The sequence below is a fragment of the Convolutriloba macropyga genome, chromosome 8 (genome assembly GCF_964194025.1).
Source record: "Convolutriloba macropyga chromosome 8, txConMacr16.3, whole genome shotgun sequence".
NCBI lineage: Eukaryota > Metazoa > Xenacoelomorpha > Acoela > Convolutidae > Convolutriloba > Convolutriloba macropyga.
In genome coordinates, this window is record NC_134475.1 from 64,491,172 (window position 1) to 64,510,359 (window position 19,188).

General features: G+C 32.1%; 1 protein-coding gene across 2 annotated transcripts in view; it reads right to left on the reverse strand.

Annotated features, from left to right (window-relative positions):
- Window positions 1-232: 232 nt before the first annotated feature.
- Window positions 233-19,188, reverse strand: part of LOC142344265 (uncharacterized) — a 37,982-nt gene continuing 19,026 nt past the window's right edge. The window contains exons 3-6 of one of the 2 annotated variants that reach the window (XM_075395838.1): window positions 10,124-10,310; window positions 6,349-6,397; window positions 3,399-3,694; window positions 233-625 (exon numbers count right to left, since the gene is read on the reverse strand). In XM_075395838.1, coding sequence (XP_075251953.1) covers window positions 312-625; window positions 3,399-3,694; window positions 6,349-6,397; window positions 10,124-10,310 — 846 coding nt within the window. In that variant the 3' untranslated portion in view covers window positions 233-311. Of the gene's footprint in view, window positions 626-3,398; window positions 3,695-6,237; window positions 6,398-10,123; window positions 10,311-19,188 lie in introns of both variants that reach the window. The other variant, XM_075395837.1, reaches the window with a different exon arrangement.

Genomic DNA, 19,188 nt, shown 5'->3' on the forward strand with positions numbered 1-19,188 from the left:
ATGAACTCAATTTTATGGATTAGCTTTGCGTTGTCGTAACAAGAGCGACGTCATACTCAAATTTGCGACAAATTATTAGAAGAGACTGATATATTTAATAAACTAGACTGAATAAACTTGCAGCGTATAATAGCTTATGTAAAACAGCGCTAGAAGACGTTCAAAGTATCTATGTTATATCATCTGTCTAGAAGCTAAAGCGTACCAAAAAATTCAGTGTATTTTTAATTTTCAGTAAGTCAGAGAAATAATAAGTTTTAGAAAAATAAACATAGCCAATGTTGCTCCAACCATTTTTTAAAAAAGAATTTTCATTTGAACATCCGTAAATTTGAAAATGACTTCGGACAGACTCTGGGCCCGAGGTATGAATAGACATCGTACCCCTCAAGACCAGGGTGACTAAAATTGATCTTTGGTTCCTTTGCGAGAGGAGAAGTTGATCGTGGCATTATGATAGGGAAAATCTTGGAAAGGGGTCCAATCAAGTGGACTGTGAGACTGCATCTGAACACCTCTTCCCAATCTGTGTTAGTCTTTTGAGAAGCCGTCTTTCCAAATAAGGACAGTCCAGGTCTCAAAACTGGCATGAATTTGAAAGCTGGCTCAATTGTAAATCCTTCGTCTAAACAGATAAAGAGCACGAGTTAAGAAAGTATGTGTGACGTGACTCTGCTTGAGGTCCCTGAGAACTTCTGATGTTTATCGAGAACTGAGGAACGGTTAGAGATATCAAGACAGAAATTCGGAATGACTTCTGCAGAGTCCCTCAATCTTGCTTAAAACACGCAACTTGCCAGTTTGAAATCACCGAAAGTTCATGGAGGTCAATTTTTGGTAAGTATACAGGAAATATCTGGCATTTTTAACTTCTGGCACTGCAGACTTTCGACAATTTAACACTTGCGGCTGCGTGTTTAATGAACCACACGGTGGTTACCACTATCGAGAGGTTATCAAACTTTTTAGCGTTGTCGAATTCTTGAATAACTTCGAGAGGGCGATAACTACTGTGTGGTAATGGCTTCAATGAACGCTCGTTGCGATACAACAGTTGCTTAAGTTAAACCAATGTTGACGTGATTAGACAGCGAATTTATCACACTCTCTTATCGCCAGTGTTCAAATAGTAACAGTGGTGATAAAAGGTTGTGATAAAGTTGTAGTGTAATAGCAGATTTGAATCTTCTCAATGGAAACTAAATTTTCGCGAATTGTTAGAACAATACTTATGTTTCATTGAAATAAGAGTGTCTAGGTAGAGTGAAGGCAGTTATAGAATATTTTCCAAAAAAAAAATTCAGAAAACTTGGGCCCTTTTTGTAGACGATAACGACAAAAATGATATAATAGAGTAGTTTTTAATTGATGATTACGTTATATGAAACAAATTTTCTTTGAAATGAGTATTACTTTCAAACCATAGCTGTGCTAGCTTTTAATAAATGCATATTATTGATATATGCCTATGTATAAACTTGCTTAAAATTAACATTGTTTAAATATATTTAAAGAAGGGGTGTGTAAAACAAAGCGGGGGCACTAGCAGAAAAGATCCGCAGATTTTGCAGTGTACACTGGGAGTTGACGTGTTAGTTCACTGTAAGTTTTGCAAATGTTGTTATTACAATGAAAGTTGATCAAACAATCTTTTCAGATTTATATATAAAAAGCACGGTAAAATTAAAAGAATTGAAAATTAAATAATTCCACAATCCATTCCAAAGTATTTTTTGTCAAATATTGCACAAACTAACAAAAAGAAATATTAGAGCTACCAATCACAATGTAAACAATCTTGATTGAACTGATGGTACCACGTAAAAAATTTCAGACAGAAGTCACAGCAAAAAAAATTACTGATGCTCATGATAAGAACAGTCTAAAACGATGTTAAAATAACAAAATGGCTGCCTAAAAACTTCACTGGTCTTATTTCTGTTCTGTGTTATGCAAAAAGGAACTATATAAGTTTATACTTCTCCTAAAGTTTTCTGAAAATGATCTTACGGAGATCTTTCTATGATAATTAACGTTTGGCTTAATTAAAAATGTAAATTTCTTCAACAATGGTAGATAGGTTATCTTTATTAGGTTTTTACGCCAGTCTGTGCCATCTGTTTGTGTAATAAGTGTGGACAAAGGTTGTTGAGATCTTGGCAAAGTTTTTGAACACCTTAAAGATCTTCAAAAATATCTATATATAGAAGTAATAATCTTTTATATGTCTTGCAATAATACAAAAGCAGATGAAAACTGATCTACCTTAGGGCTACCACTGCAGGAACCCTTGCAGCATGCAAAAACCAAAAATTATTAATACTATTATCAGAACAAGCGTCGACCGGTACAAATTTAATAAGAACATTTTGCTGCTATTTTATTCTTATTCAAAAGTAATCACCAGGCACTAAAACTTTTTTCGAACCAGGCACTAAAACATCGAAAAAGATGCAATTGACTGAGTTGATTGGGACTCAAAGTTCTAAACTGAAGACTTACAAAATTAATAAGAATTTGACATTAACTACCAAACCACTTCTCACAAAACCAGTAAAAAGAAAAATATTTCATGATTTTTCTCAGGAAAAGCAAAAAAAGAGGAACACATTTTGTAAAATTCAAGTCTAATTTTTTTCAAATAACTCAATTTTGTGAACTACAGTTAACGATTACAAAATGAAAGTGTTCCAAACTAAAAGAAATCTAGCTAGATAAACGCCACAGAAAACGTCACTTTTTAAGAAAGGACGGTAGACAGACTAATAAAATTGAACGCGGTAACTCGATCTATTCTTTCTGAGACACTTGAGAACGTGTCATATGATATGTGCTTGTAGACATGCCCAGTACTGATCTTGACTTGCAGTTCAGTCCGGGATTGGCCTCAAGGTTAACTAACTCCCTGTAGTCTTGTTTATGTTTTGAAAATGAAAGTTATCATTACGTAATGTTCCTGACTACGGAAAAGAATATAGTATTAAATGCTCCCAAATCCATAAAACAAAGGGGAAGGGGGTTAATAGGTGGGTAAAAAGGGAACCTTTAAAAACCCAACAGACTTTTTACAAAACAAACTTTTGCAAACCACCTGCTCCCTTGTTCAACTCAGACTGTTATCATGCATAACCTTGCAAAAATCTTGCCTATGATCTTGCAAGATCTTGCAAGATCTTGATGGTTATCTTGCAAGATCTTGCAACAATCTCGCAAGACTCTTGTAGGATCATGTACAATCCTGCACAAATCTGTCAAGATTCTTGCAAGATCTTGCGAGAAAACCGTCGGTTTTTGAATAGGATTTCCACCCCTAAAAGTTACCGCAAAGAGGTGAACTCAAAGATCGGAATTTTTTCCTTTAAGCTCCGATATCAAAGCATCAAAAATTGATAACTTACAGACACCATTGGTGACATTTGCTAAGTGAGGTAGTGACAGGAAGTATTTGACGGCTTCTGTGATCATAGGAGCTCCAAATACGTCATGCTTGTAATCTCCACTATCGGCAATCATTTTTGCGGTCCCATTTTTAGTTTTATTAGCAGAGAACCCTGCCCTGCTGAGCTCAAATCTGTCTTTGCAGAGTTGCATAACTTTCCAAATGAGGGGGCTGCCCGCATTCACGTGAATTACTCCCCCGTTCACTTTCGCTGAGCTCTGGCTACGATCTGGCAAATTGCAGTTATTGGGTTTGCTAAAAAAAGTGTCTTCGATTAGCTGTTTAGTTAGTTCTAATTTCTAAGGGGTCTATTCTGTTTCACCGCAAATTTACCGCGAAATTCACCGCATTTCTTACAAATATTCACCTCATTTTTTCCAACGGTTATTGAGCCTGATTTATAATCACAAGAAACATGTTAGAAGGACTCGACAGCTGGCGCAGTAGAATAACACGTTGAAGATATGCAGGACGTGAGAGGTTCGAAGCCGTGCATGGAAGTTTCTTTTTTGTAATGATACCGAAAATGCAGTGAAAATAAATAAATCACCGCGATTCACCGCAAAAAATGATAGAAATAAGCGGTGGAATTCTTTTTCATCGCATTTCACCGCATTTCTTACGATATTCATCACCAATCCTTGACCCGAGCTATACAATTTCGCATACTTATCCAAAAATTTATGACAAAATAATGACAAAAAATTTATCTTGATTCATACTTGGTCAATGAATTTTTTCCATTGTTGTGTATTTTTTGTAGCGATAACTCAAAGACACTGAGACGGTGATATTCTGGCTGTCAATTTTTTGGATACTGATTTGAAATCAAAACGAAATTAAAGTTTTTATCTGCAGGCCGCGGTTTTTTTTTCCTTATTCAAATATTCGGCAATCGTTCAGAAATGGTCTACATTATAGTCGAGGACAAACAAAAAACTTGACCTGGGTAGACAACGCTGGTGAATCGGAAATTTGCACCTGCCTAATTTCATGAACAATGCCATTTTGAAACATTATATGCAACCTATGTGAAGCTTTTTTATAGAGCTACTTTCGAATGTTCTGCTTTTCAGTATAAGAAAATCAAAAATTTTTGCCCCAAAGATAATTTTGGTATTTTAACAAGTGAAAACCATTTGGATATAACTATCGAATTGTCATTTCAATGCTATAATTTGGATGAAACTAATCATTGTCAATGATGTCGAGGTTTTTCCGAACAATGTTTTTTAAAAATGTCTACATCAACATTTTTTCATTATTATTGTCTTCATATGCAGAAACTTCAATTATTTCATAAAATCTTCTCAAAACTGTTAAAAATTAATTGAGATAAGATCAGCTAATAATTCAACTTTTTTCAAATGTCGGCAGCGCACTTCATACCTCTTTTCTTGATGCTCCTCTATTTCAGTCTACACATTGACATATTTGTTAAAAGCAGCGGGTCAGCTCAAAATAGAACTCCGGTCTCCAGAACAATAACTTGTTTAGCGCAGAATATGTTTTTAAAAGGTTTTAGATTTTTCTTCTCTGAGAAGTCGTCAAAAATTATTGATTTTGCGAACATTTGACATTGATCGCTTTAGATCCATTTGTTTTCAAATTAGGAAATATTTTGGCAAATTATTTTCCATGGTGGAATATTGAACAATGAGAGGTTTTTTCTTAGAATGGCACAGCGCTTAAAAGTCAAATTGTGGCCTAAAAAGGGATTTTTGACCGAAAAGATGCACATTTTAGCCCTGTATTCCCCTAAATTCTATTCACACCTCTTAAGGTCAACTACAGAGAACTTAGTATTTAATTTTAGGTTCCGTTATTGACAAATTCCATTTTCAATCAAATGAGGCCCAAAGAACATATATTATCTGTTGAGAGAACAACTCTTCGTTTTTAATTTTAAAAAAAAGTGTTTTCGCAAACGGTTAATGAATTTTTCAGTTTTCCCTGCATTTAATTTTCTTTATGTCTTCTAGACTGCTATATTCATATATATATATATATATATATATATATATATATATATATATATATTTGCTTATTTGTTTTTGAGTAGTCTTATGACTTAACTGCACTAACAAAAAAGTTTTGACATAACAAGGAACTACAAATAACTGTGTTTATAACTTTCTTCGTTAAAAGCTAATTGTTTTCTAATTTTTAGAAAGTATAGGCTTATTTTTTGGATTTTGAATTCTTTCTTCTTTTTGTAGACTTATTTCAAAATATCATTATTTTTTCAAGTGAAAGACGATTTGACGCTAGTTTGACTTTACTTCTCGACTTTTTTCAAATAGAATTTGAGGTTTTAAATGTAGTTAATGTTTTTTCATTTTGTAATTAGTCTTGTCAATTAGTTTTATTAATGGTAGGTCTCATCGGCCCTCTAATGCCAAATGACGTAATTCATTTAAAAGTTTGAGTTTGTGCTGTCTGAAAATCTCACTCCCCAGGGTCTTGAAAGTCTGATCAGTGACCCGCTAAGGTTCTGGACAGTCCGATCATACTTGGCCTAGAAATTCTGCGCAGAACAAAGAGGTCCAACCGAGAAAACAGCTAGTACCCTGCAAAAAAGACAAAAACCAAAACTGCATATTTGTGCTTTGTTTTAGCCCTGTTCATGATATCTCTAAAAATTTGTTAATTTACAACTTTCATTTTATGAAAGTTCTATGATTACAACTTTTCATAGACGACATAATAGGAAGTCTTAATTTTACAATTTTTTCAATTATGAGGTCAACCCGGGATGTTTCCTCTCCTCTGACAAGATATATGCTTCAGCAACTAACTTTGTAGTGTTAGCCTCTAAGGAGAGTACATTGCGTTGAGAAAAGAGACTCTGAAGAACCAGAACGTCAAAGTCGAGGTAGAAACCACCAAATTGGTACAGGAGAGCATACCTTAGTAAATCACTCATCTGATAGTATTTGCTAATCATGCCCACAGCACCTGAAGAATAAACAAAAATAAACAGATTGTGGGATGGAAATTCAGTTTTGCTCATTTTTTGGCTGTTGTGTTTTTCTAATATTTCTTCTGTTTTCTCCTTCACATTTTCGGATTTTTAATGTAAATGATATCAATCTGATTGTGATTAATCATCAATATAAACAACTGAATAATGAAGTAATGGTTAAGCGACTCTGCTTGAATTCACTGAGATTTTCTGGCGTTTATCGAGAACCGCGAAGCGGTTCGAGATATTAAGTCATAATTTCGAAATGACCTCTGCAGAGTCACGTAACCATGCTCAAAACACGGAACGCGCACGTTTTAAAATGACGAAAGTCAACGGAAGTCAACTTCTGGCCAAGTAGCAACCTCTGGCATTTTAACTTCTGGCGCTTCAGACTTTCGACATTTTAAAATGTGCACGTGAGTGTTTTAATGTATAATTTCATATGTGATCAAATTGCAGTCATCTCTGGTGTTTTCTTTGTAGTATTACGAGAACCGTTACAAATGAACAGATAATTAATCCTGCATAAGAGCGAACGTATTTAGGCGTTAATTAACCATTCTTTCGATGCACGCTAAACAAATTAACGCCCGTTAAGACTACCAGTACACAAGTATTCAAACTACTTAGTTCGACGTATTTAAATTAACACAACTTTAGGCCTGGATCTCCTCGCTTATATCCAGGATAGAAAAAGTACATTGTTGAGCGTAGGCGGCCTGTATAACCACACTTTCTTTTGATTAAAATTACTTTTGCTTTTGACAGTTGCAATGCAGAACTCTTCCCCCAAGTTCAATAAAGATGAACCAGATTGCTTCGGCGGAAAAGACAATAGAGTCTCATAAAAAGCCCCCGAGAAAACCATAAATGTTGCGGTTTTAGAAGAGAAGAAACAGGCGCCTACGTGATCAATAATTGATGCTCTCAGCTTTTTAGATCTTTATTTTTTTGGGTTTCAATAATTTTTCCCGCAAGATAAAAAAGAGTTAATTCTATTGCCTTCTCGGCCCATAGGAAAATTAAGAAGCACCTCACTATGAACTGAGTTTGTGATTCGCTCCCTATCGGCCCAAACTGAGCTGAGAGGAATTTATTGTTTCGCTCAGCGAAGTGGGACGGATAAAAATTAGAGAGACAGAAACAAGAGCCAGAAATCAGCTGCTTTTCCTTTTCGATAAATAAATCTATATTCAAAACAGAGATTGCTTATAATCGTCAATTTGAAAATACTCAAATTACGCGGTTTAAACAACTTAACCAAAGTTTTCTTTCGTCTAAACTGAACAACTATCTGACTAACAAGAAGAATTGAACGATCGCTACGCAGCTCATCTCGAAATCACAACAACGCAACTGGTAATTAGTAAGCTGTAATTCTGTATTTACTCTTTTATAAATTAAACACTTTCAGCCCCCCAACAAATTTAAACTGAGACTTATAGCACAGACAGGTCTTAGGCATATATCTTTGCCTTCGATTTGTTATATCATTTGTCAAGTTAGACTGGCATACATAAAGAGATCCCGTATCGTGTCATCTGTAGCAGCCCAGCTAATTTGATAACTGGTGCGACCAAAGGAAATAATCACGCATGTATTTTTGTTTTTCTATCCAATCGGAATCAAATAGTAAAATAATCACCACCACAGAAGTGAAAACACACTAATAGACAAACAAATAGTGTTATTTATATCAAATTTACAGCCGAAATACAGTAAATTTACCCTAAAATAGTTACAGGCAACTGATTCTTTGCTCATGTAAAATTGTTCTGACCCGGGTGGGGGTAATCTCTTTCCAATTTTTAGTTTATTAATATAACAATTGAAATATTTTCACACTTTTTAGTCAAAATGTAACCAAAAATCACCCCCCAAAACCTATTTAGCCTGATTTTCACCAAATTTTTATCAAATTTATGGTTAAATTTTAGTATTTACACTTTAAATAGCCGAAATTCAGCCAGAATTCATCCCTCAAAACCAGTTTAATCTAATTTTTACCCAATATTCAACACATTTATGGTTGAATTTTAGTATTTTCACTTTGAATAATCGAAATTTATACAGAACTCATCCCCCCAAAACCTGTTTAGTCTATTTCTGACCCGATTTTAACCGAATTTATGGTTAAATATTATTATTTACACCCCAGATAACCACAAACTATCCAAATTTTGCTCCCCAACACCTAGTTAGCCTTAATTTTAACCGATTTTCACCAAATTCACAGTTGAATTTTAGTATTTTTACACTAAATAACCGAATTTTAACCAAAATTCATCCCCCAAATCCTATTTAGAGTAATATTTATCTAGTTTTTACTTAATTTTTGTCCTTAAATCTAGCATTTTCAACCAATTCAACTTGGATTCAACCAGAATTCAACCCCAATGCGTGTTTAATGTAATTTATATGTAAATTTCTACAAATTTATGCTGACATTTTTGCGTTTTCAAACTAATTATCAAATTTCGGTGAAAAATAAGCTTCCTCAGTTGATTATTCACTCTGTTTTATCAATTTTTCAACCCAGGTGGGGTAATACTAAACCAAATTTAAATCAAATAAACATCATTTTGTCCTAATTTCTCAAATGTTTAACAGATTTTAACAAAATTAACGTCACGTTTATCCTAATTTAACGGGAACTAATCATATTTAAGCCATAAAAACATCATTCTTATCCAATTTTTATCAATTTTTCTCAAAATTTAGCCAATTTAGCGTCATTTTTACATTATATTAGTAAAAACTAACCAAACTTCGACTATATAAATCTCAATTCGGCCCTAATTTAACAAAGAATAACCGTTGTTATAATCAATTTTGCCCCCCCAACAAAGATTATTAGCCTGAAAATAGCATAAATTGATGAGATGTTCCCTATTTTACTCGGTTTCACAAGTACATTTTCACCAATAGAGATTTTAAACAGTATATGGACCAAACTGGAATAGTTATTTTAGAACATCTTAATCTAACGGCAATAGAAAACACTAGAAGGGGTAGACTAACACGATTCATCACTGACGGAATAACCTTCTTAGCTATTTTCTACGTGTTTGAACACAATTCCCCAGCCAATTGCTATTTAACTAATGCACCTGAGAACCCTAATTTTCAGAATTTACTAAATTTATTAAAAACTAAAAAAAAACTGATCGAAGTTCCGGTAGAAAATTTAGCCAATAATTAGACTTTTGAAAAGTAAATTAGCGTTTTTAACCCAATTTGTACACAAATATACCATAAAAAAGGTGTTGTTTAATGCTAAAGTACAGTCATTAACTGATTCAAGCACTTTAGGAATATTATATATTCTTAGTTTTACACAATAATAGCTACTGAAATACTACATCTTTCGATCACTTCTTGTAGTTTTTCAATAGTTATATAAGGATCGAACATAACAATACGAGCTTAATTTCACTTAATACATTCACGTGCACATTTTAAAATGCCGAAAGTCTGCAGTGCCAGAAGTTAAAACGCCAGAAGTTGCAACTTATCCAGAAGATGACTTCCTTTGACTTTCATCATTTTAAAACGTGCGCGTTTCGTGTTTTAAGCATGGTTAAGTGACTCTGTAGAATTCACTTCGAAAATCTGGCTTAACATCTTGAACAGCTGCGTGGTTCTCGATAAACGCCAGAAATTCTCAGTGACTTCCAGCAGAGTCACTTAACCGTTACTTAATTGATCATACTGACCCAATTGAGGTGGAGTATCAGCTAGGGACTTTTCCCAAAGAGGGAGGAAGCCATCTAGGGGTGTGGTGTGGAACAAACTAGCAACATCAATTGTGAACAACTCCAGTCTTTCGGGGTAGTATTCCTCAACCAGTCTGCAGAAACTGCTCATGTTCCCAAAATGTAGTTGGTCTGCAGTGAACAACACCTGCGAATATTATTTGTACTGGGATATTTGAAAAAATGAGATACATAGTGACAGTTAACCTGAATTGCGGGCCTGGGTGATAGTTGTAAAAATCCGCTAAAACCAGGGCCGAACAATTTTGGCAAAACTATGTAAGATGTGCGGCAAAATTATATAGGATAAGCCGCAATTTTCGTAAATAATTTTGCTGATAAACAGTAGAATTTAAAACTAATGGTGGGGATTTTCTAACGTACTAATGACTAAGTTACCGGTTATCGTACTTCAATTTAACCTCTTCAAGCTATGATCTTACATAAATTTAACGTTTCCAAGCCTTGTTCGTACATGAACTTATCGTTACCAAGCGTATATCTTCTTCAAATTTCGAATTTCCGAGCGCTAATTGTTCCGACCCCACTTGTGGGGGGGGAGGAGGAACTATATAATCAATTGGATTTTTTTAAACTTAGATTCTTCCCTTTGACCTCTGTCAACATGCTCAATCATGTTGGACTCGAACAATTAACCTCCTAAAAACTTGTCACCCTATCCAGCACTATGCCACAACAACTGAGCTTACGTACTCTATCTAACACCGTACCTAGAGTTGAATGCGTTGAAGACATTGAAATTTGTTAACTTTTACAAAAAATAGCATTAAACTTAGAGTAGAAGACTTGCATTCGAAATTTGTGTCCACAACCACCAGGAAACTGCCTCTCGTTTCCGTTTTTGCTTTCTTCAAACATGATTTCTTGCATAAAAAGAACCCTATTTACTAGTACACTATCTGAAAATTTAAAATAATTGAAGATAAATGCTAAACTTAAAGCTTGTTAATACATAATCACTGCTAAGAACTCTACAAACTGTTCAAAGTTAGGAAATTTGTGGTCAACATACGAGGGCAGGCTGTTAACAAAAACTAATTCTTTGAGAAAGGGACCTTTTTGGAAAATGAAATTCACGTATTTTTAGAATGCTTGTCATATTTTGTTTCAAATGAACAACCCAGCGTCAAATTCATTCCACGTACAAATTTATTAAGTTCTAACAATTTTTATAAATAAACGCAAAATTGTTTTACTATTGAAACTCACATGTTGGTTCAGCAAATGGCGGCTGTTTTTAACATGAAAAATTATAAGAGTTTTCATCTTTGAATTCGCTCAAGATCAATACAAAACTACATTAAACTATGATCGAACCTATAAGTTACGCCTTGAAGTTAGGTAGGATCTACGCTAAATTATGAGAGATGAACGCGATGACTAAACTGTCTAAAATGCCAACGCCTAAAAACGCAACAAATATGAATGATTTATGCTAAGAAATGCTAATTTTATTTACGCTTAGGATCTACGTATAGGAACGCTAAGAATATGTTAGAATTACAGTAGTGGGAAACAGGAGCTCTCCAAGCGCATTTCAATTTTTTGAGCTGTTTTTACATAGTAAAAACCCCTCAAAAAATTTTCATGCACTTTTTCGAGCTCCTTCCCCCCACTACTCTATATACCTACTACACTTTATACCCCCATTTTATTCACTACTATATATGAGCTTGTTTTATCCACTACTACATATTACCTTTATATTCACTCAAAATCTATCATTTCTTGTCTCACTTAGTGCAAACCACTAGTGTCGAGTTAAGCTGATGATTATCTGTTATCAGACGGATAGTTTGGGTTCTATCCCCACTGACTCCAGTGGACGTCCCCAGATACTAGTATAAAACTAGTGAGACTGTGTAAAAAGCACGTAAAACCAACTTGCGAAAATTGGTGTAACCACTTCGTGGATAACTTGTATAAAAAACCAGCTTTACTCTTTTGTAAATTTTAAATTTTGCTAATATTTATATAAGATTAAGATCCTTGTTTTTATTTACTACTTGGCCAAGTCATAATTAAGCTAAAACCCAAAGTAATAGCAAAATTTATTAATTTATTAAAAAAATAAAGCAAATTTCAAAATAAGAGCGAAATCCCTCTTATAAGAGCGAATCACTCTTTAAGAGCGAAATCGCCCCTATCGCAGTGATGCCCCAGTACAAAATAGTACCCCTAGTACAGTTAAAGAGTGATTTCCCTCTTTTTTAAATATATTTTAAAATTATCTAAATTTTTTAATGAATTTTTATTTTTTATTTTAAATTATCTATACTCTTCAATAAATTTATATTTTCTTCTACTTTTTCTATACTTATCCCATTTATTAATAGGAAATGATACAAAATTATAATATTTACATGAATAACTTTCTTCATTTTGTGTAATAATAGGATTGGGGGTCAAATTTCTAGTAGATCCTTTAGGTACATCAACATCTGGATGTCGTCTTCTTACATGAGCATTCATTTTATCATATCTCACAATAGAAGGGCAATAAAGACAACTAACTTTAGTAGAAGTACAATTTCTACATGTATAATTGCTTTTATCAAAATGTGTTAATGGTTTTACATAATTACATCTATTACAACATCTAGTTATAACTTTTGGATTAGGGCTAGGCTCAATGCTAGGATTAGGGCTAGGGCTAGAGCTACAGCTAGGATTAGGGCTAGAGCTAGGATTAGAGCTAGAGTCAATACTAGGACTTTATCCAGATTCATCTTTAAAAGAACAATCAGTTTTTATGCAAATACCGCTTAATGTTTTATCACCACACACTTATTTACCAATTTTATCTTCATTACATATTGAATAATGAAAAGCTAGATTAAAGGGAGCTCCACATTCATGATTACACTCTAAACATTTTATAACCATTTATGATGGGGTAAAATTATAAATAATATCTAGCCAAGATTTCAAATATATCTTTAGTATTATCTTTAGATGTGATATACTCAGCTAAATATCTCTTTCCCGTCATATTGAGCATATTAATTTTATATCTTCTATCTAAAATCACTTCAACGTCTAATTCTTTTTTATCTCTAATAAAATTTATAATCTCATCTCTAAGTTCTTCATTATTTTCATATAGATTGCTTAAATACTTTCCCCCGTTTCTATTTAAAATCCCATCCTCTTCATTTATATATTCTTCTTGTATTGTATTTCGTGGACCATTATCCAACTGTTCTCCATATCCATAGTTAAGCAATGTACTTACTCTACTCAACATTGTGCTTGCTCCCATTGCTATACCCCCAGCATTTCTTGATATCATATCGGGATAAATATAACTAATTTTAATTAAACCTGAGCTTATAGTTCCACCAATAGTTGATCAATTTTTTATACCTTTTCCTGTAACCATTTCTTGTGTTAGAACATCATTCTGTGTTTTACAGAAATTTAATTTAAGAAGTTTATTAAAATAGAATATATAGTTATCATGATTAATAACATTTCTATCCGTGGCATTAATCATGAGTGGTTTCATATATGCTATAAGTTTATTTATATCTTCTCTTTCTAATTCATCTTTTAAACTAAGAGCTTTTAAATCAAGGAAACCAACTCTCGAGTCATATATCATAGTTCTATTCTTATCAATAATAATAAATTTATTCTCTTTCCTATTATATTTAATTATATCATAACGAAGTTCATCTGACATTCCATCTGTACAATTATAAAAGTTATTATTTAATACACTAATTATTTTAATGAAGCTATGTTCATATTTATATATTTCATTAAAATTTTTAAAAAGATCAGCTCCATTATAAGTTGTTAAATAAATAGTATCACAGCTCATTCTTGCTGTATTAATTATTTGAGCTGTTTTATGACACATTACAACCATTTGAATATTATAATGTCTTCCTTCTGTGAAATAATAAGCAATATCCTTATCTAACTTATCACCCATATCTTGAAGAACAATTACACTATCTTTGAATATAGACTTATTTTTTGATGTGATCATATTTATATCACATTTAATAAATCTAATATAAAACTCGCCAGTCTCAGGATCTATCCAATCTCTATCATCTTTACATACTATGATTATATTTTTAGTTTGATCGGTGAACGAACTCTGTTTGTTGTTTATCAAACTGCTTCGCAGATCTTGGTCTTGGTTTTGGTTTTGGTTTTGATCGGTGTAACCGCTTGGTTTACCACAGACGGAGTCTGTTCGCGGATCTAAGTATAAGTTTAGGTATTGTCTAATAAAATATGTTTTGCCTGTACCAGTTCCACCATAAACAATAGTATGTTATGGTGACTTTTCTTATTCAAATCTAACTAGACTCCTATTCATAAATCAACCAAAGCTTTCCTCCAATTTTTGTATATTTACTCGGTATCGAATTATAAAAAACAAAACAAATTGCAATTATGATAATAAATAAAAAAATTATACCTTCTTTATCCATTTTTATATATAAAATTTATATATAAAAAAATGCTTATCCTAACTTTTGAGGATATAGGTAAAGATATAAGTCTAACACCAATTGAAATTAAAATGAGAGATGAGATTCCTAAAACAATCAGGGAACTCAACTTCAACATTATTGTAAACCTACATCTAACTGATGGTACACATTGGGTTTTAGTTATAAGAAGAGAAGGTGGTCCTGTGTATTACTTTGATAGTTTTGGTGTAGAAACCCAACCATTATTTTCAGAAGAATATGTTGACATAGGCTCTAATGAAAGAATACAACAATATGATGAATCATATTGTGGGGCTTATTGTTTATATATGATCTATCTTATTGATAGAGGATTTAGAATTAAAAATTGCTTTGAATATTCTTGTTAATCAAATTAAATGTCCTGAAATATATAAAGAGTGTTTTTGTTTAGGTTGTCATGTTAATGTTAACGATAATCAGGGAACCTGCTTCGCAGATGATCTACGAAGTAGCTTTGCTAATAATGTTAATGATAGTGTTAAAGATCTACAAAGTAGCTTTGCTAATCAGGGAACGGCCGGAGTTCGTGGCATGCCAACCTGCTCCGCAGATAATGATAATGTTAATGATATTGATAAAGATAATGATAATGATATTGGTCTACGAAGTAGCTTTGCTAATAATGATAGTGATAATGTCATTAATCTGCGGGACAGCTTCGCTGATAATGTTATATATCAATTTGATGAAAAACAAGGTGAAACGTGGCAAGCCAAGCCCCATGAAAAGGTTAAAACTAACACTATCTCTATAAACATAAATGAAGATCTACAATCATGGCTAAATGAGGATAATAAAATTACAGAAGCTACACTCTCAGAGAACTTTAGATGTATAATATCTGGTCCTAGTGAATGTGGCAAGACATTCTGATTAAAAATACTAATTCTGGCTAGTATATATTTTGATAACCTATACATTATTAGACCTACTGGCGATCAATTTAAAAATATAAGTTGCAAGTCTCTCGAGTTTGTTAAAGATATAAAAGTTTTACCCTCTCCTCTCCCGATCAACTACCCAAAGAATTAAAGAAACTAATGATATTCGATGATGTTAGAGCCAAAGAACCAGTTATTAATGAATACTTTTGTAGGGGTAGACATAATAATTGTAATATGATATATCTTAATCAAAATCTATTCACAATAGATAGACAGAGTGTTAGAGAGAATTGTAATCTATTTATTTTATTTGAACAAAGAGGTAAAGTCCTCATATCTACATATCAAGATTTCTTTAATAATTTTGAACTTAGTTATAATGATTTTGCTAATATATGTTATGAGGTATGGAAAGAGCCTTATAATTACATTGTCATTGATATAACTAAAAATAAAAATATTAATGGTAAACTAAGAATTAATTGGGATCGGAGAGTTTTGTAGTTATTTTTCTTTAATTATAATTCATAACTATACTAATCTGTGAATATGGTGTAAGGGATTCTACATGTTTTCTAAACCTTTTTTTTAGTATATTTATGGAGATATGTACATAACCTACAATAGAATTGTTTAAATCTATACTGAGAGATATGTATACTTTACACTTTCTACATGTTAGATATTGATCGGGATTATTAAAATGTTCTAGTAAATGATCATGTTTATCTCTATATGTTATAACTCTATTACATACAAAACATTGATCTGGTTTACCCTGACACCAATTACAACTTTGAGCCCAGGACTTATTTTTACATTCATCACATTTAATACTAAATATTTTTTAAAGGAAAAAAACCTTTTTGAAATATGTAATGATTATAATAAAACAAGGCTTTGCCTAGCTCTTACACTAAATGCAATGTAAAACTAAATACATCTCCATTAAAGTCTATAAGTCTCCCATACTCATCTTTAATATGAAACTCTATATATTCTTTTCTATCTTTTGTGACATTTTGATATAAAAAATTTGTTGGAATATTTATTATCATATAACCGGGTGGTTCAGCTAGATTAAAAGTATCTAATATATCTGTATCTTTACCATTATCTTTAGCTCCTGATATAAAATTGCAATGAATATTAATTGTATTGATACCATTAGATCAAAAATTTTATTTGTAGTATACTTACTTCTTGAATATGTTTGTTCATCAAATCCTAGTAGTGATGCTACCGAGTTTTCTACATGAAAATTAAAAACACCTTGTAATACTTCCATTTTACATTTCATTGTATTTTTGTCTACTTGTAATAAAATTTTATTATTTGTTTCTTGTTTTATTATATCTGCTATATCGGTTAACTCATATGACCCCGGTGGTATAATAAATACTTTGGCTGCATCTATCTGATGGAAAACTTGTGGATTAGTAAACATAAACTGGTTATTTCTTTCAGTTATATTAAACACCGAATTATAAAGAGATAATCTAATTAAACCAATTTTCGTTGTGTTAAGTATAGGGTTATTAAAATGAAACCTTTCATTTGTTTTATCATTCTAAAGTTAAATGTATGTTCTTCTTCAGTTTTAGTTAGTTCTTTAGTTATCTTTTGTAGCTCAATAACATCAAAGAAGTTGCAACTCCATTGATTAAATTGTCTGTCATTTTTTACCTTATAAAAATGGATGATAATTTGGATACGACTTATGGTTATAATAATGATATACACAAAAATAAGATTATAAAATATATACCAAATAATCTGGCAACATTGAATACAATTAATACTAACTTTAATATCGTACTCAATAGAGAAGAGAATCATTTAAGTTTACATGATTCATATCGAGAGATAGAGTTTGTTGTATCAGATGATGCTGGTGGTTTATTTGCTAATAATGCTAATATCAGATTAGTTAATTATGGTTTGATTGCATTTTTTTGTTCAGTTAAGCTTGAAACTAGTGGTTGTAGGACTATTGAATATATAGATCGTTGTCATCCTAATCTAGTGATGTATAAATTATTAACTAGTACTGATGATGAATATGAGAGTGGTTTTGTTAGAAATCAAGGCAATAGTCAACTTAAAGGTGACCATATTGATGCAGAACGAGGTCATATGTAAATGATGATTAAGATGAGTGATCTATTTGGTTTTGTAAATGATTTAGAAAAGATTATATATGGTTTAGGATTTAAACTAATATTAAAAAGAAATAATATTGATAGAGCTCTATTTAGAGATAATGCTGGTGCTGATGCAGTTGGTAACGATGGTAATATAGATATTAGAGATATATCATGGTGTGTATCTAGTATTGATCCTAGTAATGATAATAGAATTATTGTGCAGAAAGGAATAAATAAAAAGAAAAACTTAGACTTTAGTTATTATGAAAGAAAGACATTTTATAAGAATGTGCCCGATGCTACTAACTTCTTGTTTGATCTTGGTATGGAAAGTGGTATGGAAAGACCACAATATAAAATAGTTGGTTTTGAAAATAATAATGTTAATGAACAAACTCATGATGCAAGTACATTTGATGTAATGAATGTTACTGAATGTTATTTTAAGATTGGTAGTGAGTTTTATCCCGAGGATAGAATGAATATTAATTATGGTACCAATAATTATAATGAGGCTTTTAAAGAGATTGTTAGCTTTAATAAAGATTATAATGGGCTACCACATAATATAAAACCATATATAAATCATAGAACATTCAAAAGTAGTTATAAATTATATGTATTTGATACTAGATATCAAAGTGATCATATAGGACCACAACCAACACAACTTAATTTTAAATTTAATGCTGCAGTTGCAGATGTTATATGTCATGCATTAGTATTAACTAGAAAGGTTAATAGTGTTAATAGTGATGGTAATAAGATGGTTGATATAATCTCTTAATAATAGTCATTGTTATAGCTATAGTCATAGTTATGGTGAAGCATGTGCGAACCCCCATAGCTCTAAACTATTTCCTACTAGTCTTAACAAAGTCCCTAGCATAAATAATATCTAATTTCTTTTTATTCTCTAGAGATAAACCTTTTGCTTCAAGCTTTGTCTTGGGCTTAGCTTTAGGTTTATGTTTATTCATAACACTAAAAGGATTATACTTTTTAATTTCCATTATTTTTTATATATAGAAATGAGTCTTTTACAGAAATTTCAAACTATTTCATATTGCGTTGAAGTTAGACATTATAGTGGTACTAATAACATCAGGGGTTTTATTACTTCAAAAGGTACTAAAATGTTAAAAGGTAATTGTGTTAAATGTAAGAGAAAAAAGTCAATGACTGTCAGTGATGCAACAATAGAAGCAGAGGGATTGAAAGATTTCTTTAAAAGTGTTGGTAGAGCTACTGTTAACTTTGGAAAGAAAGTTGCTAATAATCGAGTAAGAGCAATAGATATAGCAAGCAAAGTAGGAAGTGCAGCTGCATCTAGAAACTCTAGAGCTGCTTTATCAGCCACACCTGATTTAATTAAATTTGCAACTACTGGTGAAGGTATAAAGGTAGTACAAAAAGAAAGAAGTTTATACTTAGGTACAAAGAAAAGATAATTAATTGTATTAGAGTTTAAATATAAC